The 19,785-nt window shown below is 41.2% G+C and overlaps 1 protein-coding gene and 1 long non-coding RNA gene across 2 annotated transcripts in view; both read left to right on the top strand.

The window, feature by feature from the left end:
- LOC130708445 (uncharacterized) overlaps positions 1-19,785 on the top strand; it is a 52,362-nt gene that overhangs the window by 12,164 nt on the left and 20,413 nt on the right. The window lies entirely within an intron of this gene.
- On the top strand, positions 9,545-10,711 carry LOC130708444 (syntaxin-17-like). The gene has a single exon (XM_057548743.1). It carries the CDS (start codon positions 9,575-9,577, stop codon positions 10,532-10,534), a length of 960 nt encoding a protein of 319 aa, XP_057404726.1. The 5' UTR covers positions 9,545-9,574; the 3' UTR covers positions 10,535-10,711.

Here is a 19,785-nt window from a genome sequence, read left to right on the forward strand (position 1 = left end):
GGAATGCAAGATATTTCTGGGCATTAATTTTGTATCCTGCTACTTTACCAAATTCAGTAATTAGCTCTAGTAGTTTACTGGTGGCATCTTTAGGATTATCTATGTATAGTATCATGTCATCTGCAAACAGTAACAGTTTTACTTCTTCTTTTCCAATTTGTATTCCTTTTATTTCTTTTTCTTCTCTGATTGCTGTGGCTAGGACTTCCAAAATTATGTTGAATAATAGTGGCGAGAGTGGACATCCTTGTCTTGTTCCTGATCTTAGAGGAAATGCGTTCAGATTTTCACCATTGAGAATGATGTTTGTTGTCGGTTTGTCATACATGGCCTTTATTATGTTGAGGTAGGTTCCCTCTATGCCCACTTTCCGGAGAGTTTTTATTATAAATGGTGTTGAATTTTGTCAAAAGCTTTTTCTGCATCTATTGGGATGATCATATGGTTTTTATTCTTCAATTTGTTAATATGGTGTATCACACTGATTGATTTGCGTATATTGAAGAATCCTTGCATCCTGGGATAAATCCCACTAGATCATGGCGTATGGTCCTTTTAATGTGTTGTTGGATTCTGTTTGCTAGTATTTTGTTGAGGATTTTTGCATCTATATTCATCAGTGATATTGATTTCTAATTTTCTTTTTTTGTAGTATCTTTGTCTGGCTTTGGTATCAGGGTGATGGTGGCCTCGTAGAATGAGTTTGGGAGTGTTCCTCCCTCTGCAATTTTTTGGAAGAGTTTGAGAAGAATGGGTGTTAGCTCTTCTGTAAATGTTTGATAGAATTCGCCTGTGAAGCTATCTGGTCCTGGACTTTTGTTTGTTGGAAGATTTTTAATCACAGGTTCAATTTCATTACTTGTGATTGGTCTGTTCATGTTTTCTATTTCTTCCTGGTTCAGTCTTGGAAGGTTATACCTTCCTAAGAATTTGTCCATTTCTTCCAGGTTGTCCATTTTATTGGCATAGAGTTGCTTGTAGTAGTCTCTTATGATGCTTTGTATTTCTGCGGTGTCCATTGTAACTTCTCCTTTTTCATTCCTAATTTTATTGATTTGATTCCTCTCCCTCTTTTTCTTGATGAGTCTGGCTAAAGGTTTATCAATTTTGTTTATCTTCTCAAAGAACCAGCTTTTAGGTTTATTGATCTTTGCTATTGTTTTCTTTGTTTCTATTTCATTTATTTCTGCTCTGATCTTTATGATTTCTTTTCTTCTACTAACTTTGGATTTTCTTTGTTCTTTCTCTAGTTCCTTTAGGTGTAAGGTTAGATTGTTTATTTGAGATTTTTCTTGTTTCTTGAGATAGGATTGTATTGCTATAAACTTCGCTGTTAGAATTGCTTTTGCTGCATCCCATAGGTTTTGGATCATCGTGTTTTCATTGTCATTTGTCTCTAGGTATTTTTTGATTTTCTTTTTGATTTCTTCAGTGCTCTCTTGGTTTTTTAGTAACATATTGTTTAGCCTCAATGTGTTTGTGTGTTTTATGTTTTTTCCCCTGTAATTTATTTCTAATCTCATAACGTTGTGGTGGGAAAAGATGCTTGATATGATTTCAATTTTCTTAATTTTACCGAGGCTTGATCTGTGACCCAAGATGTGATCTATCCTGGAGAATGTTCCGTGCACACTTGAGAAGAAAGTGTATTCTGTTGTTTTTGGTTGGAATGTCCTATAAATATCAATTAAGTCCATCTTGTTTAATGTATCATTTAAAGCTTGTGTTTCCTTATTTGTTTTCTGTCTGGATGATCTGTCCATTGGTGTAAGTGAGGTGTTAAAGTCCCCCACTATTATTGTGTTACTGTTGATTTCCTCTTTTATAGCTGTTAGCACTTGCTGTATGTATTGAGATGCTCCTATGTTGGGTGCATATATATTTACAATTATTATATCTTCTTCTTGGATTGATCCCTTGATCATTATGTAGTGTCCTTCCTTGTCTCTTGTAACATTATTTTAAAGTCTATTTTATCTGATATGAGTATTGCTACTCCAGCCTTCTTTTGATTTCCATTTGCATGGAATATCTTTTTCCATTCCCTCACTTTCAGTCTGTATGTGTCCCTAGGTCTGAAGTGGGTCTCTTGTAGACATCACATATATAGGTCTTGTTTTTGTATCCATTCAGCAAGCCTCTGTCTTTTTGTTGGAGCATTTAATCCATTCACATTTAAGGTAATTATCCATATTTATGTTCCTATTACCATTTTCTTAACTGTTTTGGGTTTGTTTTTGTAGGTCCTTTTCTCCTCTTATGTTTCCCACTTAGAGAAGTTCCTTTAGCATTTGTTGTAGAGCTGGTTTGGTGGTGCTGAATTCTGTTAGCTTTTGCTTGTCTATAAAGCTTTTGATTTCTCTGTCGAATCTGAATGAGATCCTTGCCGGGTAGAGTAATGTTGGTTGTAGGTTCTTCCCTTTCATCACTTTAAATATATCGTGCCACTCCCTTCTGGCTTGTAGAGTTTCTGCTGAGAAATCAGCTGTTAACCTTATGGGAATTCCCTTGTATGTTATTTGTCGTTTTTCCCTTGTTACTTTTAATAATTTTTCTTTGTCTTTTATTTTCATCAGTTTGATTACTGTCTCAGTGTGTTTCTCCTTGGGTTTATCCTGTATGGGACTGTCTGTGCTTCCTGGACTTGGGTGGCTCTTTCCTTTCCCATGTTAGGGAGTTTTCGACTATAATCTCTTCAAATATTTTCTTGGGTCCTTTCTCTCTTTCTTCTCCTTCTGGGACTCCTATAATGTGAAAGTTGGTACGTTTAATGTTGTCCCAGAGGTCTCTTAAGCTGTTTTCATTTCTTTTCATTCTTTTCTCTTTATTCTGTTCTGTGACAGTGAATTCTACCATTCTGTCTTCCAGGTCACTTATCCGTTCTTCTGCCTCAGTTATTCTGCTATTGATTCCTTCTAGTGTATTTTTCATTTCAGTCATTGTATTGTTCATCTCCGTTTGTTTGTTCTTTAATTCTTCTAGGTGTTTGCTCTTTAATTCTTCTAGGTCTTTGTTAAACATTTCTTGCATCTTCTTGATCTTTGCCTCCATTCTTTGTCCAAGGTCCTGGATCATCTTCACTATCATTATTCTGAATTCTTTTTCTGGAAGGTTGCCTATCTCCACTTCATTTAATTGTTTTCCTGGGGTTTATCTCATTCCTTCATCTGGTACATAGTCCCCTGCCTTTTCATTTTGTCTATCTTTCTGTGAAAGTGGTTTTCCTTCCACAGGCTGCAGGATTGTAGTTCTTCTTTCTTCTGCTGTCTGCCCTGTGGTGGATGAGGCTATCTAAGAGGCTTGTGCAAGCTTCCTGATGGGAGGGACTAGTGGTAGGTAGAGCTGAGTGTTGCTCTGTTTGGCAGCTATCAGTAAAACTTTAATCCGCTTGACTGCTGATGGGTGGGGCTGGGTTCCCTCCCTGTTGGTTGTTTTGCCTGAGGTGACCCAGCACCGGAGCCCACAGGCTCTTTGGTGAGGCTAATGCTGGACTCTTGGAGGGCTGACGCCAAGGAGTACTTCCCTGAACTTCTGCTGCCAGTGTCCTTGTCCCCAAAGTGAGCCACAGCCACCCCCTGCCTCTGCAGGAGACCCTCCAACACTAGCAGGTAGGTCTGGTTCAGTCTCCCATGGGGTCACTGCTCCTTCCCCCTGGGTCCTGATGCACACACTACCTTGTGTGTGCCCTCCAAGAGTGGAGTCTCTGTTTCCCCCAGTCCTATCGAAGTCCTGCAATCAAATCCCGCTAGCCTTCAAAGTCTGATTCTCTGGGAATTCCTCCTTCCGTTACCAGACCCCCAGGTTGGGAAGCCTGATGTGGGGCTTAGAACCTTTACTGCAGTGGGTGGACTTCTGTGGTATAATTGTTCTCCAGTTTGTGAGTCACCCACCCAGTGGTTATGGGATTTGATTTTATTGTGATTGTGCCCTTCCTACCATCTCACTGCGGCTTCTCCTTTGTCTTTGGAAATGGGGTATCTTTTTTGGTGAGTTCCAGTGTCTTCCTCTCGATGATTGTTCAGCAGTTAGTTGTGATTCCGGTGCTCTCGCAAGAGGGAGTGAGCGCATGTCCTTCTACTCCACCACCTTGAACCAATCTGTTCTTCCTGTGTTTGTCCCTTAATACTGGTGTATCCCAAGACTCAGGATTAGGATCAAACTATAAACTCTTCCTGCATGATCCCCTTCATTCTCCAGGCTTCAATCACTATCCGTATGTTTCTCAAATCTTTATTTCCAATTTGTACTCTCTCTTTAGCCCCAGATTCTAGTATCCACAGCTGACAAGAACTGAGTTGTACAGACAAGTAGGACATGAAAGAAAGCTTCCATGGTCAAATAAATTTGGAAAATGCTGGGTTAAATAGAATGAAATTGACTTTTTTGCTGAGGTGCTCCTAGAACTGTTAATGTGCTATTATGCATTGCAAGTGTTTAAGAGGGAGTGTGTAATACCCTGTATTTCTTAAACTTATTTGACATCTGTATTGAACATAATCAATACATTTCCTCAGATTCTCTCAGCCCTGCCTGAGACCTGGACTCCTGACTTTTTGCTTTTCCTTAACTATTTAACTGTAGCCAGTGGTGTAGTTCTGTGGCCAACCAGCTGCTGCTGCCTGCATCTTGCATTGCTTTCCATCCCTCCATGCCTCTCTTCCCTTTTATATCATTCTTGAGGCTTTGGTTTTGTGCCTCCATAAAAAGCCTGAGCATATAATCTTTGCCTCAGGCTCTGTTTTCTAGGGAACCTGGGCTAGTATAACCTGCAACAGACCCCCCCCCCTTTTTCCTGGAATATTAGCATCTCCTGGAACTTGGGGTTCCTAGAACACACTTTGGAAATGCTGCATTGGTTATTTTTCCCTGGATATCTGCAGGCACCTGAGACTCAGCGTGTCCAACTCCGAATCAATCTGTTTTTTTTTTTTATATCTGTTCCTCATTTGGCCTTTCCTGTCTTAGTGACTGCATCACATTTGCTCATCACCCAAGTGACCTGGGTGTTGTTCTTGACTCCTTCTTTTCCTCTCCCATCCAATCTGTCACCCCCTCTTGCTTCCTCCTTTCTTCTTCTCATCTAATTAACAATTATTCATTCTTAAAGAGACAGTGTAGATATCATCTTTTTACCCTGTCTCCTCAGTCTGTTGGGGTCTGGGTGATGTACCACTGTGAGTTTTCATAGGCCCTTAAATTGTCTCTCTTACAGCACTTTTAACACTGTATGGTAATTGATCTTTTAAAAATGAATCTGTCTCCCCCACCACCTTTGGTGTCTTATTCAATTCTTAATCCCCAGCACCTAGGATAGAGAATTTACTGATTTATTGATTGATGAGAGTGGATGAGGCAGGTGGGAGAGAGAGAACTCCAATTTGTAAGTCCTCAAAGGGAGGAAAAATAATTTCCCCTCTAACTTTGTGAGTTCTTTGCTGAGACCTCTGTAATAAAAACACAGATTAACAAGAGAAAAGCAAAGAGAAGTCTATAAACATGTATACCTTATGCATACATGGGAGATCCCCAAGGGAAAATAAGTGACTCCCTGAGGTGACTTAGAATTCAGGATTATATACCACCTTAATAGAGAAAAAAGAGGGGGAATGTAGGACTCTCAGGGGAGAGGAAATGAGTTTTAGGAAAGATGAATGGGCCCTTAGAAGAATAGAAGGGAGGTATGATAGTTTGTGACCAAGTTTGTCAGCATGTTGTATCAACTTCTAGCCTCCTTTCCTGTGATAAGACTCAATCTTCCCTGGTCAATGATGCCTCTAGGGAGGGTATTTGTGACAAATGAGTTCCTTTTGGAGGATCTATCTTTAGACAGACAAGGGGGGTTCAGAGAAAGCTCTACCTGCATTTGCCATTTTTTCAAGTGCCTACAGCTCAAAATAATCAATATACTAAAGGAGTATATTTTGGGGTAGCATGTCCTGAACTCCTGCAGTCATATTTTGGGGCAGCATATTCTGCTAGCCTCATTCCCCACCTTTGAAAATTCCTCAAGAAATTTCACAGTCTAGAAGCTGAGTTGGTAGATCTCATTGAACCAGTCTCTTAGTCCTGAGAATAGGTCAGTTCAGTTAAACAACTGTGCCTCATTCCAGGAGGTGGTATCTCAGGTGGGATACTAGCAGGTATTTGATAAGAGACATTTCTTTGGAAACAAAACATATAATAGTTGGAGCACACTACAAGTCAGTTTCTCAGTCCAGAAGGCAGCCATGAGAAGATTTCTAGATATTGGGCTAGAAGCACCTTTCACAGTTTAAATGTTTCTGATGATGTCATTGGGTGTTCCAGTGAACTTTCTGAGTGACCCAGACAGCAACAGACATGAAGGTTGTCCATACATGATCTGTTGTGGTGATATCTCTGAGGTTTATATCAAGTTGTCCAGTTTCAGCTTCCAGGGCTTTTGGAAAAGGGAAGTTTTTGTTCTTATTGATTCCAAGTCAGAAGGGTGAAAGAAAATTGCAAGCATTAATTTGGAGAGTTTTAACCAGATATTAGAGAAAACTAGAATTCAAGAGCCAGTCCAGTTTGCAGGTAGATAACAAAACTTCAAAGACAATGCACAGGGCTAGAATCTCATACCCACAAGGATGTGTTATAATTTTCTATTGAAACATAATTTTTCTCTGTACAATCACCCCCATTTCTAGCAAAGGTAATCATGGTAAGATGAATCTGTTTGCAAAATAAGTCTAGTCTCACTAAACTTGGCCTGATTATTTACATAAGTGCAGCAAGAATAGCAATTGACCATATAGGCTCTTTTAAAATCTGTGTTGTTGGAACTTTCATAAGGAATCTCTGATTGGACTTTTAAAAGACTTTCAAGGCTAGGAAGCCAAGCCAAGAACTCATCATCAGACTTCACATGCATATCTATGCATTTGGGTGAATTCCTCTGTGCTCCAAGTCCCCCAAATATCCTGAGGTTCCTGGGTCTGCCAGGAATTGATCTTCCTTACTCACCTGGTAAGGCTGGAAACCCTGAAATCAAGGAACCAGGAAATTTCTCAGAAGGGAGCTTAATAAGCATTGGCTCCTTAAAGTCAACCTTATTTCCTTAAAGCTGTCTGGCCATATCTGATTCTATGTACATCATTCTCAAATTTGATATCCTAGTCAAAGCCTTAGTAATATAACCAATGTTTCCAATTGTGTCCTATCACAAGGAGAACAGATTCTTATGAAACTTACACAAATAGTTATATTGCCATGAAAATAAGAATACTCAATAAGAGTCTGAATTCTGGAGGGATCAGGTAGGGAGAAAAGATAAATGCCTCAATTCTGTTTACAAAGGTACACTTTACCAAATTGCCGTAAATCATAGATAGCTTAAGAGAAGAGAGAAAAGTTTTCTTAAATCTAGAAAACAAAGCATTAAAGAACTAGCAATGTTTCAAACAAAAAGTCATAATTATTGTAATCATTCTCATCAGTTTATTCAGTCCCAGGTAATTAATCCTTGTTTGCTTGATCTTGAGCTAGTAGTTTTATGAATCATTCTGTTTTTCCATTTGAGTTCTGGAAATTCTTACCCAGTTCAATGGTATGATCTCAAAGTTATTGGAAACTGATATTCTAGAGTACTTATCAAAGTCCTTTCCATGAATATGAAGACAAAGTGTTTTTGGATCATAGCTACTTGTGAAAGCTTTCAGGAAACATCAGATTAAAACAATAACTGTCTGTGACTGATCAAAAGACTTAAAAATGGCCATGGTTAAAAACCTGATGAGAGTTCATTTAAACACAATTGACAAGGAAATTTGGTTATTTCTGTGTCGTACAACATTTTAAGATGATAACTAGAGTTATGACTGATAACATTATACCAGGACATATCAGATTCTAGGAATTTCATATAATTTCTGGAACACCTATACTGATAATATAACACCCATACAAATATAACTTAAGAAGGTTAAACATTATTACTTTTTAAAAAATAAATTTATTTATTTTATTTATTTATTTTTGGCTGCTTTGGGTCTTTGTTGCTGCATGCAGGCTTTCTCTGGTTGTGGCAAGAGGGGGCTACTCTTCATTGTGATGCGCGGGCTTCTCATTGCAATGGCTTCTTTGTTGTGGAGCACAGGCTCTAGGCGCATGGGCTCCGTAGTTGTGGCTTGCGGGCTCTAGAGCGCAGGCTCAGTAGTTATAAGCCTAGCACTTATTTTTCGTTAAGCCAATTAAATAGAGCTCTTTTACAAATCAATTTTGGCACCACCATCCAGAGGTGGAAAAATATCACATATACATAACATACATGTAAAGACATACATAAACATACAGACAAATGCAAACTGAGATCTTACAGCTTTCATTTAAAAATTTTAGCCATATGTCAGGTACATTAATTCAAAACTCACTAGTACATGAAAGAACAGTTAGATCCAAATTGTGTTTCTGGCAGATGAATATGTTAAGGTTACTCACTAGATGGCTAAAGTTTTCACTTGTATTTGTGGAGAAGACTTTTAAGAGTTTTCACTTTCCCAACTTCCAAAACCTCCTGTTTCCTTTTTAGCCCCAAGTAATTGCTTTTATAGGTCTTTGAGCCCCTTGAGAGCCGCTGATGGAGGGTATGGGGGCCTAAAGTTCAAGTGACTATAGGGAGTTGAGGGGCTGAAGTGGGAAGGGAAAGGTCTGGCAGGGTGGGCAGACGGCTGGAGGAGGTAGGAGTTTGAGGGGGGACATAGCAAAGGATTCAAGGGAGCTGAATGGAAGATGGAAGGCAGCAAAAGGAGGAAGGAGGAGCAGAGGATATGGGAAGGAAGAGGTCTTAGAGGAGCCAGTCTGGGGAGATCTTAAGTTTTCCCAGTGAAGTTTCAAATTATCCATAGCAAAATCATGTCAACAAAAAGGAAGTGGACACAACTGGCAGAGAATGCAGTCAGCAGGGGTTCGAGACGAGGGTTTCAGTTGGGACTTCCCTGGTGGCGCAGTGGTTAAGACTCTGCACTTCCAACGCAGGTGGCCCGGGTTCAATCCCAGGTCAGGGAACTAGATCCCATGTGCATGCCACAACTAAGAGTTCGCATGCCACAACTAAGGAGCCGACAAACCACAACTGAGGAGCCCTCAAGCTGCAACTAAGGAGCCCACGTGCCACAACTAATACCCAACACAACCAAATAAATAAAAAATAAATAAATACATAATAAATTGAGTAAGAAGTTGCTAAAAAAAAAAAAAAAAAAAAAAAAAAGAGGGTTTCGGTTGACCAGAAGGTCCTCATGGGAGGAACACGATCAAATAAAACAGAGAAGTCTTTTTAAAAAAAAGCTTCTCAGCTGCATCAAACAGGGAGATCGGCTCGGTGCTTTGTGACCACCTAGGGGGGTGGGATAGGGAGGGTGGAAGGGAGATGCAAGAGGGAGGGGATATGGGGATATATAGATATACATATAGCTGATTCAGTTTGTTATGCAGCAGAAACTAACACAACATTGTAAAGCAATTATACTCCAATAAAGATGTTTAAAAAAAAAAAAAAGCTGACCAGCCTCAAACGTCCCGGCGGGAGGTTTTTCTACATGAGTGGAGAAGGTAGATGTTGCAAGTAGAAGAGATACAACATTTTTTTAGGATGTCTGAAGATGAAGAAAAAGTGAAATTAAGCCTTCTTGAACCAGCTATTCAGAAATTTACTAAGATAGTAATCCCAACAGACCTGGAGAGGTTAAGAAAGCACCAGATAAATATTGAGAAGCAAATCTGCTCCAATATCCGAGAAATGGAGAAGCTTTGTTTGAAAGTCCAAAAGGATGACCTTGAACTTCTGAAGAGAATGATAGATCCTGTTAAAGAAGAAGCATCAGCAGCAACAGCAGAATTTCTTCAGCTCCATCTGGAATCTGTAGAAGAACTTAAGAAACAATTTAATGATGAAGAAACTTTATTACAGCCTTCTTTGACCAGATCCATGACTGTTGGTGGAACATTTCACACTACTGAAGATGAACCTGATCCTCAGAGTATGACTCAGATATATGTGTTGCCTGAAATTCCTCGAGATCAAAATGCTGCAGAATCATGGGAAACCTTAGAAGTGGACTTAATTGAACTTAGCCAACTGGTCACTGATTTCTCTCTCCTAGTGAATTCTCAGCAGGAGAAGATTGACAGCGTTGAAGACCATGTCAACAGTGCTGCTGTGAATGTTGAAGAGGGAACCAAAAACTTGGGGAAGGCTGCAAAATACAAGCTGGCAGCTCTGCCTGTGGCAGGTGCACTCATCGGAGGAGTGGTGGGGGGTCCGATTGGCCTCCTTGCAGGCTTCAAAGTGGCAGGAATTGCAGCTGCACTTGGTGGTGGGGTGTTGGGCTTCACAGGTGGAAAATTGTTACAAAGAAAGAAACAGAAAATGATGGAGAAGCTCACTTCCAGCTGTCCAAATCTTCCCAGCCAAACTGACAAAAAAATGCAGTTAAAAACCAAACTTCAGTATTACTGGCGCCAACATGTCTATCCTTTGCTGCTGTTGGACACTCAGTCAGCTTTTGGAACATGATTATGTCAAAATAGTGGCTACAGATGCTCAAGTGGGATTAAACTGTGATAAGTGGATATATTTTGTTGTTTGCTGGGGTGTTAATGGGGATGTTAGAGATTGAGGAGCCTGGATTGAGGGTGTACAATATTTGTCAGGTAAAGTTTAAGGACTGCCAGGGAACAGATTTTTTACCTGGAAATGTGAAAACCCAACCATAACTTTGATAAGAACTTGTGATGTGTGAACATGTTGGGTTACGGAAGGATAGTTTTCAGAATAGTTTCTTCCATAACCCTGACTTGGAGACTCCAAGGCTAAGCATATTGTAAATGTGCTTCTTTATCTCCTAAATATAGATTTTTTAGGCATTTTAGCAGAGAAAAGAATGGAAGTTCAGCTTTTCGTATCAAATAGGGAAATCAGGATCTAGCAAGGTGCATGAATAAACTGCATAACGGAGTCTATTTGGTAAGCCCTATTGCAATTTGGTCTAACAATATTTTCAAGTGAAGGAAACAAATAGTGTAAGAAAATGGAAAGAGAGGCCCAACTTCTCTTTCAGATATCTTAATTTATGACCCTGGCTTCTTCTCTGAACTCTTTTTTCTGCCTCTCTGTAAATAAAGAACACAGAGTCTTAAGTGGTAGACTTATAAAGCCAGTCACTAAGCTTGCTCTGTCAGCCTGTCTCTTAACACCTCAAATATCTAGTCCCCTCTGCCTTCCCTCCGTTGTAATTTTGAAAAGTTCTTTGACTTATGGGGTGAATTCTACTCATGTGTAATGCAGACTTCTCTCATAATCTGTTTGTTTGTTTGTGTTTTTTTTTTAAACATCTTTGTTGGCGTATAATTGCTTTACAATGGTGTGTTAGTTTCTGCTTTATAACAAATGTTTGGGGGTTTTTTTGGTTGTTTTGGGGTTTTTTTTTTTTTTTTTGGTATTGGCTGCCATCTTTGTTCATCCTCTACTGTAACCTCTAGGTAAAAAAGAAAGTGAGAGGAAAAAAAAAAAAAAAGCTTCTATCAGGCTCTGAATATCAGCTTCCAATTAGGCCATCTTCTGACCATAGAACTCTTTTAAAAACATCCTTTCGATATCTTATTTTATCAGATTTCAGCCAGGACAAACAGTAAATATTTCTGACAATATTGAACTTCTTTTTAAAACTTATCTCTTTCCCTTTTCTTTTATACCAAAGGTATAACTATCAAGTGACTCAAAACCAAAACTTTTATGAGTTAACTATGGACGCAAGAGCTGTCCTGAAAAAGGGTGCAAAAGATGCAACTCTCCCAAGATCCAGAACTACTCACAAATATCGCTGGAAAGAAAAGGCTTAGCTGCCCTGCAACAGGAGGCTAGCTGCAAATGGGGTGTGACCCACAGTCTTGTCTGGCCACATTCAAGGTGGCTTAGAAGTCAGGATTAAATACCATCTTAATAGGGAAAGGTGAAGGGGGATTTAGGCCTAAGAAGAGAGGAAATGATTTTTACGAAAGATGAATGGGCCCTTAGAAGAATAGATGGGAGGTAGGATAATTTGTGACAAAGTGTGTCTGGATGATTTATGGCCTCCTCTCCTCTGATAAGAGTCAGTTTTCACTAGCTGATGCTACCCCTGGGGAATAGATTTATGACAACTGAGTTCATTTCATAGGAAGACAGGAGGTTCTGTCTTCAGACAGATAAGGGGAGTTCAGAGAAAGCCCCTCCTTGCATTTGCTGTTTTTCAAGTGCTTACAGCCCCAAATAATCAATATATCAAAGCAGCATATTTTGGAGTGGCATGTCCTGAACTCCTACAGTCACATTTTGGGGTGGCATTTTCTGCTACCCTTCAACCTCCATCTTAAGCAAAACGGAAGTATTCTGAGATGGTGAGAAGTACATGTTTGCTCTGCCCTGGGTTAAAGTGGCTGGAAACTACATTTTATAATTAGCTCCAAAGCACCATTCAAAGATTTTAGATAAAGCGTTCAAGCAGGACTACTGCCACACACTCCGACATAGCCAGAGGTGCCCAGCTCTCAAGGAGGCACCCACCGTAAGGATCGGCCCTTGCAGGAACTTGAGAGTGATTGCATCCAGAAATGGTGGGCCCTGGCACTTTATGTGCCTCACCCTAGTCCTTGGGCCTGCTAGCAGCTAAGCTGGGAGATTCACTGACTCATGATGAAGATCAGAAATTCATGTCTGTTGTAAAATAAAGTTCCATTTAGGGAAGTGTATTAGTTTCCTCGGGTTGCCATAACAACATTTCACAAACCAGCTGGCTTAAGACCGAAGAAATTTATTTTCTCACGGCTCTGGAGGCTAGAAGTCTGAAATCAAGGTGAGGGTAGGATTAGCTCCATTTGAGGTTCTGAGGGGGAACCTGTTCCATGCCTCTCTCCTAGCTTCCCATGATAGCCAGCAATCCCGGCGTTTCCTTGGCTTGTAGATGCATCACTACAATCTCTGCCTGCGTTTTCATGTGACCTTGTCCCTGTGTCTTTCTGTCTTCACATGACTGTCTTCTTCTAAGGGCACCAGTCATATTAGATTAGGGGCCAGTCCTACTCCAATGTGACCTCATCTTAACTAATTACATCTGCAATGACCCTATTTCCAAATAAGCTCATATTGTTGGGGTTAAGACTTCTACTTTTTTTTTTTTTTTTTTGAGAGGGCATGACACAATTGAACCCATAACAGGGGGGGAAAAAAAAAAGAATTTTATTTTACATGAATTTTGAGAGCTGCTTTGTTCTAATTACCCTTATTTTTGTTTAGAGCAGGGGTCACAGGCTGGTGACGCAGGGCCTAATTTGTCTTTCAAGAGTGTTCATTAGGTCAGGGTCTCCACCATTCCCTAGTGTCTTAAGCTGGCCACTTCACAAATTTGCATTACCTGAGGGGCCCTTGAAGGCATCTGCATAAGTGACCCTTAGTTTAGAATTTGCTATCTCAGAACATCTTCATTGTTTTATCATCTTAGCCTCAGAACTACCCTGAGAGGCAGAACAAATGTGTTCCCATTTCACTGACCAGGAAACAGGCTCAGAAAGTAAAGGTGATCTGCCTGGATCACACTGATCACACAGTTGGAAGTAGTGGAGCTGAGTCTCCAGCCCAAGTCTCCAGCCTCCCAGACGCAGCTTGAACACTGATCAGGCCCACATCTCCACATCTCCAGCCCTGCAAGGCAGCAGTGGCTCTCAGGACCCGCCTTCCACCCCATTTCCCCAGCTAGATTTTCAGAGTAGCAAATGCCACTAGCATTCTTGAGTCTTAGAGACTTTTTAAAAAGCAGGCACATTCCTGGAGGAAAACCTTTGTAGTTGTTCCTCTCAGAGAGAAGAAAATATAATAATGTGCTGTCTGAGTTAAGGGCAGTCTGGTTTTGAGCTTGGTCAAACTTTCCTTCTGCAAGTATGCAAGAAAAAGGAGTGAAAGGGACCACACCCTCTCTTCTCTTATTCTGGAATTCCTATTAAACAGGATGGCAGACCTTCTGGATCTATCCTCCATGCTTCCTAATCTTTTTTTTTCTTTTTTTCCCCTATGGCAGCATGAGGTTTTTTTTTTTTTTTTTTTAATTAAAGATCCAGATTTGGAACAACCTTTGGGGGAGGGTGTCACTTAGGGGTCAAGCCCCGTTTCACCAGTCCCCCTGTTTGGAGAAGTTGCCTTCACAGAGGCCAGTGGTTTTTCGACTTCCTTTTTGGTTGTTCTTTTGAGAACTTGATACTTGTTCTGGGCCCCCTTCCTAGAAATATGCACTTACAAATGTAGGGAGATGGAACAAAACTTCTTGGAATTTCCCTTATGCTCGGTATTTTGAAATTTTATCATAATTAATCCAGGTGTAGGTCTTTTTAAAAAAAACTATTCTTGGTGCTCAGTGTGCCATTTTACTGTGACCCAAATAGGGTTTTGTTTTTTTGTTTTTTTTGAGGTAATGATACCATATGTGAAGGATATTGTAAAAGCACTATTTCATAAATCAACTGCCTCTGAGGACATGTAACGTGCTTTCTTATCTACCCCAAATCTGTCAGCCATTCTGAAACGCACATCAATTCCCACTCTGAAAACCAATGCTTCCTCAGGAACCAAGGTTTTGTAATTGCAAGTTACATGACAAGAAAATCACATATATGGGAATGTAAGAATACTAACACAAGAAGACATGCTTCATACACACATACACACACCTCGCTTAGACCAATTCCGAGACGGCAAGAATATCGCTTTACAACTTTGCAGGTAAACCCAAGGGCAGCCCAGAGAGGCACTCTCCTAGCTTCAGGTCTCTCTGAGCACAGAGGGATGCCGAGGAGAAAGGAGTTACTCCTTTCTTCACCTCTAGGAAGTAGGACATAATTTACTTCTTTTTTCCCCCCTCCATTCCCTCTGTTCTCTCATTATGGAATTCCTATAAAATAGGATGGTAGGACTTCTGGATCCATCCTCCATGCCTCCTTCTCCCCCCTCCCCCAACTTTTTTTTCTATGCCAACATGAGGTATTTTTTTTTTTTTTTGGTAATCTCTTATTTATTTATTTATTTTTATATTTATTTTTGGCTGTGTTGGGTCTTCGTTTCTGTGCGAGGGCTTTCTCTAGTTGCGGCAAGCGGGGGCCACTCTTCATCGCGGTGCACGGGCCTCTCACTATCGTGGCCTCTCTTGTTGCGGAGCACAGGCTCCAGACGCGCAGGCTCAGTAGTTGTGGCTCACGGGCTTAGTTGCTCCGCGGCATGTGGGATCTTCCCAGACCAGGGCTCGAACCCGTGTCCCCTGCATTAGCAGGCAGATTCTCAACCACTGCGCCACCAGGGAAGCCCCAACATGAGGTGTTTTTATTAAGAAATAAAAATCACTAAATGAAATCCCTTAAGTCCCTTTAAGACTTGGCCCTGCTGTGTGCACAGTAGTGCTGAATAAACATGACCTCCTTCTTCTTCCTTCTCAGCACCTACATCAACAAGCACCTCAGCAACAACGATAGCTAACATTTATTGGCACCTTAGTGTGTGTAAGGCAATGAGCAAAGTACTTGACACATTACCGTATTTAATTCCCAGAACAACCCTATGAAGTAGGTATAATTATTGTCCCTATCTTACAAATGAGGGCACTGAAAGCCATAAAGCAGAAGTTGGCAAACTACAGCCAGTGGGCCAAACTGGCTGCTGCCTCTTTTCTTTTTATTATTATTATTTTTTTATTATTTATTTTATTTTATTTTATTTTTTTGGCCATGCCATGTGGCTTGTGGGATCTTAGTTCCCAGACCAGGCATCGAACCCAGGCCCCGGCAGTGAAAACACCAAGTCCTAACCACTGGACCACCAAGGAATTCCTATCTAAATTTTCTTTTATACTTCCCAACTCTGGTCTTTTGAACTGCATTTTGGGAGAATTTCTCCACTTGATCTTTCAACTTTGTTTTTCACTCTTCAGCCATATCTATTTTGTGATCAGTCCATTGAATTTTTATTTGGAAAACTGAGTTCTTAAATTTCCAAAATCCCCACTTGATTCTTTTTAATATGTGAAATATCCTTTCACATTTCTTGTGAACCTATTAATTACACTTAATCTGAAGGCTTGTTCTTTAGTAGTTATTAATTCTGTTTCTTGATGTTAGTTTTTCTGATGGTGGATTTTGATGGCCCTCTTTCATAGTCTTGACTTTACTCAAATGTGTAGTTTTCTAGATGTTTGTCCATGTTTTAATTGTGCATTCTTGTTCTTGTCTGTTCTGTTTACTGAGTCTGCATGTAGCAACTTGGTGGGAGGAGTGGAACATGCTGGTTGGGTATCGATGGGGTATGTAAGGAAGAAGAGGACCTGCCTTGTATTTTGGGTACGACAGTCCTCTTCCCTTCCTGGGCATTAGTTTTTCGGGACAAGACCTTGCCTCTGGTCCAAGAGCCTATGCTCAGTGGTTTGGTCTGGGGTGAATCCCCCCTGCAGCTGGCTGATTAGTACAAATGTGAGGAGAAGGGGATAATTTCATTAGATACTCCAAATGCAGTTTCCAAATTAACCATCCCAAGGAATGGCCCAGGGCCCATTAAATCTGAAAGTCTGAAACTGAAGTTCTTTCTTAATATTTCTACTTTTGTGCCAGGCTTCTTGTGCATGATTTTTAAAAAAATTTATTTATTTTTTGGCTGCATTGGGTTTTCAGTGCGGTGCATGGGCTTTCTCTAGTTGTGGAGAGCAGGGGCTGCTCTTTGTTGCAGTGCGCTGGCTTCTCACTACGGTGGCTTCTCTTGTGGAGGAGAACGGGCCCTAGAGTGCACGGGCTTCAGTTGTTGTGGCACGTGGGCTCCGTAGTTGTGGCTTGCGGGCTCTAGAGCGCAGGCTCAGTAGTTGTGGTGCACGGACTTAGTTGCTCCGCAGCATGTGAGATCTTCCCGGACCAGGACTCGAACCCTTGTCTGCTGCATTGGCAGGTGGATTCTCAACCACTGTGCCACGAGGGAAGTCCCGATTTTTTTTTTTAACCAATGTCAGTCTTCTCTTTATTATCTGCCTTTGGTGTTAAACTTCTGTACTCCCCTTCCCCTGCAAAATGATAAATATTCATCTATCTTCTTCTTTTACTATTTTTATGATTTTATGTTTTACATTCAAAGCTTTCAGCCATCTGGAATTTATTCTAACATCAGCCATGATTTAGAGCTCTAACTTAATTTTTTTGGTGAGCAAGTTGTACCCACCATGCTTTCCATGTGTGGGCTTTTAAAAGGCAGCTCATGCCACTCTCTCTCCTTGTCACTACCAAACGTAAAATAGATAGCTAGTGGGAAGCAACCGCATAGCACAGGGAGATCAGCTCTATGCTTTGTGACCACCTAGAGGTGCGGGATAGGGAGGGCGGGAGGGAGGGAGATGCAAGAGGGAGGAGATATGGGGACATATGTATATGTATAACTGATTCACTTTGTTATAAAGCAGAAACTAACACACCATTGTAAAGCAATTATACTCCAATAAAGATGTTAAAAAAAAAAAAAAAAAAGGCAGCTCAACCCCCAGAGTTCCATAAAAGCCTAAGAGCTAAGAATAGAAAAGCTAGGACTATACCTCAGTCAGATCCTAATCTCTGCTCCATTACTGCTCACTCTGGGACTCTGGCAGAGCTCCATTCTCCTTAGGGAAATAGCTCTGGCCAATGATGTAAGGCCGAGAGCGCTGTGGCAGTGAGAGAAGGATTTGCAAAGTACCCTCTAGAGGAGGTTAATAGTTGCTGCGTCCCTGCCACCGGGCATGGCCTCATGGGAAACAGTTGCTCAGCCTTGCCAACTATTGCAAGGGACCCCTAGCTCTACTCCTTAACTGTATTTTCTTTCTTTAACCCCCATGTCCTTTCCTGACTCAAAGCCCATCTCGTGTTGCTCCTCTGTGAAGCATAAGTGCTCTTCCTCCTCGTCCCCACTGCATTTTCCACAGATCTCTAGTGCAACTTTTGCAATTGTTTGTTGATATGTCAATTAGTTAACAAATAAAGTAACTTACCTGGTACGAAGGATGCTATCTGCCACGTACAGGAGACAAAACCCCAAACAGCAGAAGATAGAAGATGCTGCTGCCCCTGTAGTATTTGCTGGGGCCCCAGGTGTTTGTGGCACCGTGGTTGGCACCATGGAGTGGCTGTGACTTTGATTAGGCTGCCTGAAGCTGAGTCCATTCTTTTTGACAAGTGTCAGGTCCTGGAGAGAGCAAGAAGAATCAACTTTTTCTCTTTCCTCAGGGAACTGATAACCTGGTGTATAAGTGTGTAGAGAGAATCTTGGAAGAAGCTTCAGGAAAGGAAGAAACAAGGCCATCAAAACCTTCAGAGCGAATAAGGAATAAAGTTGAGTTGAAGAATGCTCCCTCATCTATAAAATATGTGCATCAGCAGTTCTTGTGTGCTGAGTGTGTGTGAGGCTCCAGACTCTTTTTTTTTTTTTTTAACATCTTTATTGGAGTATAATTGCTTTACAATGGTGTGTTAGTTTCTGCTGTATAACAAAGTGAATCAGTTATATGTATACATATGTTCCCATATCTCTTCCCTCTTGCATCTCCCTCCCTCCCACCCTCCCTATCCCACCCCTCTAGGTGGTCACAAAGCACAGAGCTGATCTCCCTGTGCTATGCGGCTGCTTCCCACTAGCTATCTATTTTACATTTGGTAGTGTATATATGTCCATGCCACTCTCTCACCCTGTCACATCTTACCCTTCCCCCTCCCCATATCCTCAAGTCCATTCTCTAGTAGGTCTGTGTCTTTATTCCCGTCTTGCCACTAGATTCTTCATGACCTTTTTTTTTTCCCTTAGATTCCATATATATATGTTAGCATACTGTATTTGTTTTTCTCTTTCTGACTTACTTCACTCTGTATGACAGACTCTAACTCCATCCACCTCACTACAAATAACTCCATTTCGTTTCTTTTTATGGCTGAGTAATATTCCATTGTATATATGTGCCACATCTTCTTTATCCTTCATCCGATGATGGACATTTAGACTCTTAACACACCTTATCTCATTTGATCTTCATGAAACTGGGTGGCATTATCAGTTGCATTTTGTCGATGAAGAAGCTGACTGTCAGTGAGGTGAGATGATTTACCTGTGGTCACCGCGAGGAGGCCACAATCAGAAGCCCAGGTAAGGAGGGCGTTAACTTCAGAGAGGAGAAGGACCCACCCTTGGCTGTTTGTACTCCCTCTTCCTCTCCTTTTCCTTCTGCTTGGAAGTACCTGGTGGGGCTGAACAGAATTTTCAGTTTTGTTCTCTGGGGCTTTGCTCTGTGGTTTCCTCTGCCTGCACTGCCCTTCACAGCACTTCTCCGCTGGTGAAATCTTAGCTTTCTCTTAGAGGCCAGCTCCAATGTCCTTGTCCTGGTAGGGCCTCTTCCCCCTCCTCCTCCCCTTCCTGTAGCCCTTCAGGCAGGGTCCAGCCAGGCTCTGGTTCATGAGGTACATAACTCCCCAAAGCCTGCCTTCCCCCAGGCTGTCCTCACCGGGGAGAGACAGACTCAATACTTTTTGGTCTCTCCAGGGCCTAATACAGGGCCTGGCACACATGCTTGTTGACTAAGTGCAGGAAGAAAACCAACATTTTTCTGAGCAGTGTCAACGTGTCATTCTCAGAGCTTGTGCTGTTCAGAATTTACCCCTCTAAATCCTCCCCTGGAGATTATGTGAAACTTAGACAATAACCACAGAAATGCTCGTTCCTTTGACTTGTCTTTCGCACTACTTCCTTGGGAATTA

This window comes from Balaenoptera acutorostrata, chromosome 6 (assembly GCF_949987535.1).
Source record: "Balaenoptera acutorostrata chromosome 6, mBalAcu1.1, whole genome shotgun sequence".
NCBI classification, from domain to species: domain Eukaryota; kingdom Metazoa; phylum Chordata; class Mammalia; order Artiodactyla; family Balaenopteridae; genus Balaenoptera; species Balaenoptera acutorostrata.